The following is an 11,393-nucleotide window of genomic DNA, read 5'->3' as shown; positions in this document are numbered from 1 at the left end:
GTAGATAAGCGTTCGTCAGTAGTTCACAACTCGGAAAAAGTTGAAGCATCATACGACATCACCTTCGTAATGAAGTCATACGGTTTGCCAAAGACTTGGGTAAATAAAGATGGAAAACTGTTGAACATTGCCTATCTCATACAAGAGATGTCCCAGCACCTGTATTAAAGGGTCCCTGAAATGTTTTCTTTTTTTTTTTTTTTGACATTTCGTTTTTGCTAAGACTATTACTGGAGCAAATCATCGGCACTATAATTCAGTCGAAACACCCTTTATTAAGGGAGCTGCATATAATAAATAGCTTCCCTCCACTCCGCCTTGCACCCTCAACTTTTCCTTCGAGCGCTCGGGGCAAAGCTCCGCCTTCAAGAGGCTCTGCGTCACGATGTGACGTGCGAGAATGCTTGCGTGCCGTCGCGTCGTCTACTTCCGGTAAGTCGAAGCCAGCGCAGTAGCCACCGGTGGGTCAGGCGCTGGACCGCTGGCTCGGCTGATCATCCGTCTCCTGCGAGCGCCATCCGATAAGCGTGTGTTTTGTTTCACGGCAGTTCAGACAGGTTGCTCAGAATGGACCCCAGCCTCGAAGAGCGGTTGCGCCGAATGAGCCGAGACGTAGGTTTCGACCCATACAGTGACATGCCATTTCGCGATCCGGCGCTTCGTGCTGAGGGTGGCAGCAGTGATCCTGCCACCACCAGACTCGCCGGGCTGTATTATATCAACATCGTCACACACGAGTTGCACCATTGTGGGGTTTTATTTGAGCTCATTATATACGACACCGCATACCGCACACTTGAACCGGGGATTTCCAGCTGGCCCTACGACGTACACACATGTGCAGAGGTTTCAAATGCATTGTTTTCAATTCACATGCACCCTGTCATCTTTTAATCAGTGCTGGAAATCGCAAAGCGACGAGTGGCATTCTGTGTATATATAATTATTGCGAAACTGGCCACATTACATTGCAGAGACTGAGTCGCTATAGTTATAATTAACGAGATTACGTGGAATTTTGTGAGTGCCCACATGCGAACCGCACACTATGCACACGCAGCACACGATCTGTATCAATTGTGAACTTACCGTTCCACCGGTAAGGAACAAAGACGGCAGTGCGTCGGCTTTTGGGGATACCTCTTCAGACCGAGGCCGAATCGCTGCATAAAAACGGAACTGATCTCGTATTCTTCCGGCTTAAAGTGGCGACCGCAAACGTGTATATCCTGCCATCGATCCGATACATAGAGTCCGATGTGCTTCAACCACTCAGCGCGCCTGTTGCCTTCCAAAGGTACACGGTGTCGTATTTTCACTTGTCGCCGACTGCTGGACTTGCAGCCGACAACGCAGCAAGGGCGATTCATGATGTCAGGCGAAAAGCTCGCAATACACACTGGTCGCGCACCTCACGTCAACATGGAGCGCGTGGTATCACATGCAGTCGACGTTCGCTGTGCTCCAGATGTGCTGAAGTCTAGTTGTAAATTGTGATTGTGTTCATTTTATTAGTTACTGGTTCTTAACCAAAGCAAGTTATAAAGAGTTTCAAAGATCACGAACAGCATTTGTTCGCAGTTATGTCGAAAAAAATTGCCTGTGACGTGTACTGTGGATCCAATCAGATCAGCTGCCTGCGTGACGTCACGCTTCCAATACGACGCGCACTGGAAGTGGGCGGTTTGAAAACGCATTTGGCTGAGTCGCTGTGGTCGGTGGCGGTTCGCAGACTTGTAATAAATTACACAGTTTACGCACAGAGCTTAAATCGGTCTGTAAATGATCCTTAGGACTTGCTCTACCGGCCCAATGTGTTTGTACAAAATCGTCACAACCGTTTCAGGGTCCCTTTAATGTTGTGAAGTTTTGTGCATGTTCGGAACTTAATGCGGTCAATAGGGAAAATTTCTAAGGTAATTTATGTATTTCTAATTGCAATGAAACTGTCCATGCTGTTTTGGGAATATTGCTAAATTAACATTCCCGCTTGGCTTGCTCCTCTGCGTTCTTGAAAACACTTACATCTCGGCCTTCGAAACCCACACGAACCCAGCAGTGTATGCCTGCTTACTGCAAGTCGGGACTTGCTTGAGAAAACGACAGCAAGCGATTTTCGGCTGTTTTTGATGTGAAACCGTAAAGTCCCTGCTGCATGCAGTAAAATCCTATTTATTTGACATGGTCATGGAAGCTCCGACTGCAGATAGGCAGTCTTTTCTGTCTCTATTCAAAAAGTGTCACAGGGTCCCTTAAAAAATATTCCAGGTAGTCTGAGCTAATCCGGAGTCCCCCAACTACTGCATGCTGCACAAATTTATCACTGTTTCGGGATGTTGAACTCCTGTAGCAAGTTAGCATTTAACAAGACAACAGCTTTGTACAGGCACAAAGATGGCATGGCACGTGAGATAATGGAAACCCTATTCTTTAAAAATGCTGGTGATAGCTGCATCAGCTCTTCTTCATTTGTGTTATCGCGAAGCAAAAGTAGTTTTCTGGAGGCAGGGTAGCTTTAGCCTGCATAGTTGCCTTTGTATGCTTTTTCTGATGATGTGTTGTCAGTATCATTTCTTTTCGTTCTAGCATCCTTGCAAGGTCTTTAGATTGCTATGTTGTGGCAGCTGTGCATTTGGTTTGAGTTAGTGTTCCTTTTATGTTGTCATTCAATGAACCCCTGAGTTGCGAGTAAGCGCTTTCTTTGCCTGTCTAATGTTTGTCCATTGTTTGCGCTCAGTCTTGTGTAGAACTCCCGAATTTGATTAATTTGCCCTTTACCGCTACTGCAATTTTAGGCTCGGGTGTTTTGCAGCAAACGTTTCCGCCTCGTCAATGTCCTTTATGTCGTCTTCTTGACGACCACCGTGTTCTGGTCAGTTGCAGCAGCATTTTTTCTTTTCTTTCAGCAACACTTGCTACGTTGGTTGAGCAGGTGAAAAAACTTGAGCAGCTTCTGCCTCAGCTAAAGAGCCGTCTTGAGGACAACGCTTCTGAGACAAGTGGCAAGGAAAGTCTCAAGGAAAGCCCAAGCAAACAACCAAAGAGAAGTGCCAGGCGCAGCACAAGGAACCAACGTAGGCCCAGCGCTGCAAGCAGCTGGGTAGGCAGGCATATAACAAAGGACTTATCCTTGGAATAGTTTACTTTCTATGCTCTGTGATAGCTTAGCAGCGAAACTTGCATTTTGTTCATCTTGCTTCACCGACAACACGGGAGTCAGATCTGGCAAGGTTGATGTAGCATACAAAAACAGTGCTTGCTGTTCGTGCAGATTGTCACACGTGCAGTTAAGGGAGGCAGTGCATTTTAAAACTTATTTTTACTTTGTGATGATGAAACTTTCCGAGTGTTGTATGTTCGTGTTCTCATTTCAAATTTGCAGTTATTTTAATAGTACAGTATGTAGCTTTTAAGATATAGCCAAACCTCAGTATAATTCAAATACAGCGTAACTCCGCTACGTAGCACCCATAATGTTCCTGTGTGCTACGTTCTCCCGGCTCCTAACTTGTTTACGGCCTGTCCTGGCGTAGCTCCCATAGTATCCATTGCATTGGGAACCCTGCTGTTAGTTGCAACTGTTAGGATGTGATACATTTCGAACGGGCACCCCGAGCTGGCTGCAGCCAAGTTTCTAAACCTTGTTTCGGTTGCCAAGCTCCCCGCCTCCGCCGTACGTAGAAAGCGGCGTGCAACTGGCTTACGGTACAGGTGGCACTACAGCAGCCGCGCATAGCTCACAATGAAGCGTGAGCGAAGTGGCATAAGGAACTGACGAAGGCACGGCACTGCAAACAGCTCAGTAGGCAGGCGTGTGACCAAGAACTCATCTTTGGTACCATTTGCTTTATCTGCTTTGTCATTGCTTAGCAGCGAAACTTGCATTTTGTTCATCTTGCTTGTCAGACAACACGGGAGTCAGATCTGGCAGTGTTGGTGTAGCATATGAAAACAGTGCTTGCTGTTCACGCATATTATCACATGTTAAGCGGGGACAGTGCATTTTAAAACTTCTTTTTACTTTGTGATGAACGATGGTGAAACTTGCCAAATGTTGTATGTATGTGTTCTCATTTTCAAGTATGCAGTTATTTTAATGGTACATTTTGTAGTTTTTAATATATAGCCAAACGTCATTGATTCGAATACAGTGGAACTCCGCTACGTAGCACCAATCATGTTCCCGTGTGCTACGTTTTCCCGGCGTCGCTCTCATAGGAACCAATACTTTGGGAACCCCGCTGTTATTCGCAACTGTTACAGTGTGATACATTTTGAACGGGCACCCGGCCTGGTTGTAGCCAATGTTTCTAGAACTTGTTTCAATTGCCAAACTCTCCATCATATGCTGAAAGCGACTTGCAACAGACTTTCGGTACAGGTGTCGCTACTGCAGCAAGAGGCTCTACGTAGCGGGCTGATGAATTACAAGCGAAGGCGGTGGACAGCTGCGATTGTTCGCAGCTGTGCAGCAAATATTGAATCTCTAAGCAATACAATTGCAAAAACGACCTTTTCCGTTTAGGTGACCATCAACAACATTTGAGACTGGGTCTGCTCGTGTTCTGTGTTATGCGAATCACAGTAGGCACCGTGAGCAAGACCGGTGCCAGTGATGGAAGTGCTGCTCCAAACTACTTCAAAAGAGAAATGGTGCTCCATACTGCTCCAAACAGCAATTTTTGTTAGTAACTGCACTGAACCTGCTCCAAAATAGTGCTGGGAAACTGAAAAAAACTGAACTTTAACCGTGTGACCATCCAGTGAGCCTAAACAAAGCTGTATACTATCATCCTAGTAGGATGCTGGTATACTAGCTGCATACTAGTATTGTTAATATATGTCTCATTTAGCTGTATGTTAAATTTGTACCTGACGAGCAGACTATTTTGGTGAAATGTGTGTGAGATTAGTTCACTGTTCACTATCATACTGATTAATAACTGCTGCTGTGACGAAATTGATGTGTGACTTACATTTATCGCTTTATCAGCTTTGACCTCATTTATGTCACAAAAGCTGGCATTTTATGTATATAGCTAGCAGACTCAGTTGCTTTTTGTTTAAATTTTCAGTATAGGCTATTTTGGTGAAGTATGAAAATGAGATTGCTTCGATCTCAAGCTGTTTATGAACTGCTCCTTTGGTGACGGTTATATGTGATTGCAATTACTTTTATAGTCCGGTGTTCAGCTTTATCGCTTTTATATAATTTCTGCTACAAGTACTTGTATTTTAAATATATGTAGCTCATCTTACTTCGTGTTCAGTGACCATTCATCTGCTTAATTATGTTTCTTGCAATTAGTAGCGATTATTGTATGTGCAATATTTTTAATAATAAATATTAATGAAATACTTAAATGATGCATTAAAGTCCAGGAGTCGCACGGTATATTTTGCCATCTGCTTCAAAAACACCAGTTGCTGCTCCAAACTAGCATTTTTTTTTCTGCTCCAAAAACACTTATGGCTGCTCCAAAGCAGCATTTTGTCTGCTCCAGAATCTGCTCCAAAAAGCGAAATGTCGCTTCCATCACTGCAGTGCTGCTGCTTTCGTCATGTTCATCTCTACAGGCATTAGCATTGATCACTGGCTAAGTGCAATATTGAAATATCAGGAGAGCTTAATTCACAAACCTTTTTAACAGCAAAGCTGTTTATGTTAGCTGTAATTTGTGCGGCCTGTGGGCCTACATGAAAACTGTCATTATCGTAAACAAGTATGTGCCACAGAAATTGGGTAAATCCCACTACTCACCACTGGTCCACAAAAAATGAAGCAGAAAACTATCGTCGTCAAACGGGTATGTGCCACTGTGTGGCCTATCAGAAAACTACCATCATCATAATTGGGTATGTGCCACAGAATTTGGGTAAATCGCACTACTGGTCCACTAAAAATGAAGGCAACAGTTAGCCCAACAAATGGCTGCAAAGCAATGGCAGCGAGCCGAAGACCCCGAGTATACGTACATGAGTGAATACTAGGGAATGGGAAAGGCAACGGCGGCTGCGAGAAGACACTGAAGCGGTGGAAGGCATACGCCAAGGACAACGAGCCCATAGATCTATGAGAGGAGGGAACGCTTGGTTTCAGCGCGAGGTTCTGTCTCTGGAGTTTGGACATCCGTGTCGTGCCTGTGACTGTCTGTAGTTTAACTTGAACCCCTCTGCACTGAGACTCAACGTAGAAACAACCTAGCATCACCTAACTAAAGCTTAGCAATGACCTAGAAGCAACCTAGAAACAACCTGCATCACCAAGCTAAGGCCTAGAAACAACCTAGAAGCAACCAGATTAGTCTTCAGAATGATTCAGTTTCGCTGTTTCAAGCCTTGCGCAGTTTAGTGCAAGCTTCGCCTCTTTGAAGAACGTCGTGGCTGTGCGTTACAACCTACAGATCGCGCATCAAACAAGCCAGTGTCACAGGCGCTGCGCAACCAACCAGAGCAACGCAATGGAATGACACCGCCTTTTCGTCAACTACACGCCAAGGGGGATTGGAACTTGTTAGAATTCAGCTGAAAAATGATCAATATTTGTTAGGAAAAATGCACTTTCCGGGCTTCGGCATGGCACAGCACTCAATATATCAGATGTTTCGCTGTATGGGGGTTCGATATACGTGTGCTCCAGCCCCATACTTTTACATGGCACGTTCAAGTGGATTTCTCAACTGTTCAATATAGCCAATAATTCTATATATCTGGGATCGACTATATGTATGCACACGCACAACCATACATAATATGGAGTCGTTGCCCTGTCCCCCCCTTAAATTATACTTCTGGCCGAGCCCCTGCTGCCTGTTATAGATCAGCCTTTCTCAACTCGGTACTTTGGAATTGGCTGAAAGCTATCATAAAAGAATCAATACATGAAAGGTATGAGTAGTACATTTACAGAGCACAATAGTGCATGTCAAAAAATGCGCATAAATGACATGTTTATTTGAAAGGTTTGCTGGGTACTTCAGTATATACAAGCAGTGATTCCACTCCTGCGCTGTCTTGATAATGTGGACGAAAATTGTGCCAAACTGCGCCAGAGTCTCGGGTTTGGAGGCGTCTATCACCGGCAGTCGCATCGCCGGCGCGTGAAAACATGTGCAGTTTGATCTTGGGGCTGTCGAAAGTTACAACCACAGACCAAGAATTATTCCGCTGAATAAACAGCGCTCACGCATGTGTGCCGAGTAAGCCATGACGCCATGCACGGTGCCGACGCAGCTTCTGTTCTGCAAGTCGGCTTAACAGCAAAACGCGCTCTCCACTGACGCTCGTGACGTCTAGGCCAATCGGCAGCGTGAAAGTATGGCAGCGGTTCATCGGCGGACCTCATCTGTTCCAGGAACGCCGCTGATAGCTCGTTTCAAGCATCGCACGGCACGTAATGAAAGCAATGTTCAGTAATAACTGCATGCGTGCCGCTAAAATGTCTGTCACTTCTGTTTCTTGACATCACGGAATGAAGTATGGGATCACTAGCACAATATATATGGAACAATATCGAATTTTCCATGCTCCGCGTCTATGGAAGAGCACGTGAACAGTGGGAACGCATTCGATACTTTTTCTCAGATATACTTTATCCATGGATCTTCATTCCGAAGAACTTTTTCATAATTCCTTCCACCAGCACATCCGGGTTTGTAATCACTCTGCGATAAATACCCCTTAAAAGGCCCTGCCCTTTCGAGCTCGTCAGTGCTAGTGTTCCGATTCGAATTTTTTGCTTGCTTTTTAAAAGAAAGTCACAGTTTCACTGTAGGGGTGAAGCAATGAATGCGATAGCAAGGATCCGATCTCGCGTAACTGTACAAAACACCGGTGTACGAGAGTACGGCCACTCCAGGGAGAGATGCTCTTTCCGCATCAGCGATCGTGACCGCGCCCTTAGAATCAAAGTTCAAAGTTGCTGCCCTAGCGGCAGCCCCCTCCCTCTCACGTCTTTTAATGCGCATTCAAGATGGGCGGGGCGTTTCCTTTCTGCTTCGATGGCAGGCCTCCGCGCGGGATGATGTTATCGCATGCGCCCTCCGAGCGACGGAGATGGGCCGGCTCGTTTGATCTCTGCTTCAGCCGCGTTCGTCGGCCCCACTCGCGCGCTTTTACTCGCGGTAGAACATAGGATGTGCGGGGGGATGCTATCAATTTGGACTTTATACGGGACATGATGGCAAAAACTCCTCGAGAGTGTCCATATAATTGCTATCGCAATAAAATCTCATCTCATTAATAAAAACATGCCTCCTGGTCGGAGCAGCCACAATTGCGTTTTAATATGCGCAGCTGTTAGTAGCGGGCCCGTCGCTGATGGCCCACTGTGAAGCCGCTACGCCATTGTTACTCGTCCGCCTCTCGCTTGCCAGGGTCAATAGCTGACGGTTAAAAACACTCAGTTTCGCTTGCAGTGAATGCGATACCAAAAAATTGTATTGTTATACGAAGTAAGGCTAGCAACTAACTCTTTTGGATCCGATCTCGCGTAGCTGAACAAAACGCTGGTTTAAGGGAATATGGCCGCTCCAGGAACCGAAGCGGTTTTCGTGTTGTGAGTTCTCTAAACGCGAAGTAGGTGTTGAGAGCACAGCTAGTTTATGAGCCGTCTCCTGATTCCTCGAGACAGCGCGCGCCAGCGACTGAGCCCTTCGAGCGATGCTGTCCCCTCACCCTTCCCCTGGCGCCCCTTCATGCTCCTTACGAAAGACGGGCGAAGCATTTTCTCCCTGTTTGATAAGCAATCGACGGCAGGCCCGCACACGGGAATGTGTTATCGCATGCGCATTCCGTACGACGGAGACAGCTGGCTCGTTTAATCTCTGCTTCAGCCGCGTTCGTCGCCAGCGCTCGCGAGCTTTTACCCGCGGGTAGAACGCGCGGGGTGATGTTATCAATTTAGACTTTATATGGAAAATTATGGCAACGGCGACGGCAAAAACCCGTCGAGAGTGTCCATATAATTGCTATCACAATAAAAATTTAAAAAAATCGGGAGCCATTCCACTCTGTGAAGTGAATGATAAGCGAAGCTGTTTCGCGCACGGCACAGAGGTGACATGATGGAGGACAGTTTGGTATGTAAGGCCATATTGTTAACGGCCAGACTATTAAATACGCAATATAACCCCTTCAGGCGCAACGTCCACATATGTGGACGCAACTGTTTTTGCCAGTTTTTTGGACTAGTCGGAAAGAAAGGGCAAGATACATTGCGCATAGCGTCAATTGAACCTTCTGCATAGTCAAAGTGTCTTGACTTAACCTCAATGTGCTAAGTATGACCATAACCGATCACTTTGGTGAAGGCACTACGATGTTCGACGGGTTGTTCGACGTGCCGCATTCCAGGACCAACGTCATAAGTATTATTTTTCTCCGCACGAAATGAACGCAACCAAAAACAAATTGCGCATGCATTTTAAGCCAACAATTTCCTTATGCTTATATAAAAATGGAACATGACTGACTGCTGAGTAATTAAATATTCAATTTTCCTCTAATTAGGATTAATTAGCAAAACTCGCAAAAAACACCATATTACTTCATTTTCTTTCTTGGAATGTATTATTGAGTTCCTTAGAATTACGTTGTGCGAATTTGATACATTTGCAGACAGTACATCATAATTCGCACCTGAAGGGGACAAATGCATACCTGCCAAGTCTCCCGGATTACCCGGGAGACTCCCGGATTTTGAACGTTTCTCCCGGTTGTACGGGTCATAAGAAAATCTCCCGGAAATCCAGTTTTGCCCCGTGCGTCCAGTGCTTTGTCTGGCCACATGAGCAAAGTTGTCTGGCCACATAGTAGAAAGGATTCTTTTTTTTTTTTAACGATGGTAGAAAGGTTCAACTCAGTTTCATTGCGCATGAAGTAGCTGTGCACTTCGCGCCGCAGTCCAGCACTTAAAAGGGTAGCCGTTACCGATGTGTGTCGAGATAGCGCGTTCGCCAGCACTCGCGACCGTCCCCGTCTCAACGGTGCCCCTTGTGGTCCCTTGCCCGACGAAATAACTGGTAAGCAAGCAACGACAGGCCTTGCACGCGGAGCAATGTTATCGCATGTGTCCTTCGCGCGACGGTGACGGCCGGGTCGTTTCATCTCTGCTTCAACCGCGTTTGTCCCTAGTGCTAGCGCGCTTTTACTCGCACGTGAAACAGACGATGCGTAAGCGATGTTATCGGTTTGGACTCTGTACAGATCAGCGGCGACCGCAAAATTCCCCTGACAGTGTTCATATAATTGCTGTCGCAGAACCCCCCCCCGTTGAGTAGATCTCCCGGATTCCGTTCCTCCAAACTTGGAAGGTATGTAAATGCAAAAGCCTTAGATCTATGCTTCATCCAACACGGAAATTGACCGTTGGCAGCGTGAAACGATTTATGCAAAAAATAAACATCACGTGATGGCGTCATCATGATGTCATAGACCGTCAAAACTTGTGACGTTATCATGGCGTCACATATTAATGTCACGTGATGATGTCATCACCTGACATCGTCGCTTTGCACTGCTTCCGTGATCGGTGTGCCGATCGTGGAGGTAGTGCAAAACCAGGTGATGTGCACAAAGCTTGCAGAGAGGGAGGGGGGACCAACACATCGATCGAGAAGAAAAAGAACCTGGCTTTCACCTTGGAGTCATCTTCGGGGAATGCATTAGGGACAGTGTGACTCTTTGGCTTTGAGGCACTGTTGTATGTCACGACGTTTGACTACCATGTCTGCTGATAACCACATAGATGTATTTAGAGTATTATTTCATAAAGTACAATTTTATTGATCCGGTATTCTGTTTATTTGGTAGTGTTTAAAATAACCACTGAAATGGTTAATCCAGAACATTCAACTGCATGAGCCCTTATTTTTGCATTATCGAGTGAAATATGGAGTTCTCCCGAGATGATTTTTTCCATGAGCTTTGCAATGAATTGAAATATTTCTAGCTCTTCATAAGAACCCCGTAATAATTATTCAGGTGCTTAAATGTTAATGCAATTTGCTTCTCTAGTGCACTCCAATATGTAAAATTAGCTGCTCCAGAGTGCTCCCAGATGCAAAATTATCTGCTCCAAAGTGCTCCAAGATGGAAATTTTTGCTGCTCCGAAGTGCTCCAAAGTGGAAATTTTGCTGCTCGAAAAATTGCTCCAGATCAGAAGTCCTTGGTAGCATCACTGTTACAAGTAATACACACTAACCTTTGAAGATTTTCAGAAAACGAGCCCTTTCCCGGCTTGCATTGCTTGCTCTTAATGATACTTGAGAAAACCATTGAAAAAAAGAAAGACGCATACATGAACGAAGAAAGACAACGGCACGCTGGACTTGCACTTATCACTGAAAACCACACTTGCCTTGAACAACCAAAACAGCCAACACATGCACCA

At 45.6% G+C, this 11,393-nt stretch overlaps 1 protein-coding gene across 1 annotated transcript in view; it reads left to right on the top strand.

Moving 5' to 3' along the window:
• The first annotated feature begins 567 nt into the window (after positions 1–567).
• The window catches only part of LOC125759475 (uncharacterized), a 31,235-nt gene continuing 20,409 nt past the window's right edge, over positions 568–11,393 (top strand). The window contains exons 1-2 of the mRNA XM_049418318.1: positions 568–748; positions 2,907–3,100. Coding sequence (XP_049274275.1) covers positions 568–748; positions 2,907–3,100 — 375 coding nt within the window. The remainder of the gene's footprint in view (positions 749–2,906; positions 3,101–11,393) is intronic.

Source organism: Rhipicephalus sanguineus, chromosome 8, assembly GCF_013339695.2.
Source record: "Rhipicephalus sanguineus isolate Rsan-2018 chromosome 8, BIME_Rsan_1.4, whole genome shotgun sequence".
NCBI lineage: Eukaryota > Metazoa > Arthropoda > Arachnida > Ixodida > Ixodidae > Rhipicephalus > Rhipicephalus sanguineus.
Note: the sequence above shows the minus strand (reverse complement) of the source record. Positions and strands in the feature narration are given on the sequence as shown.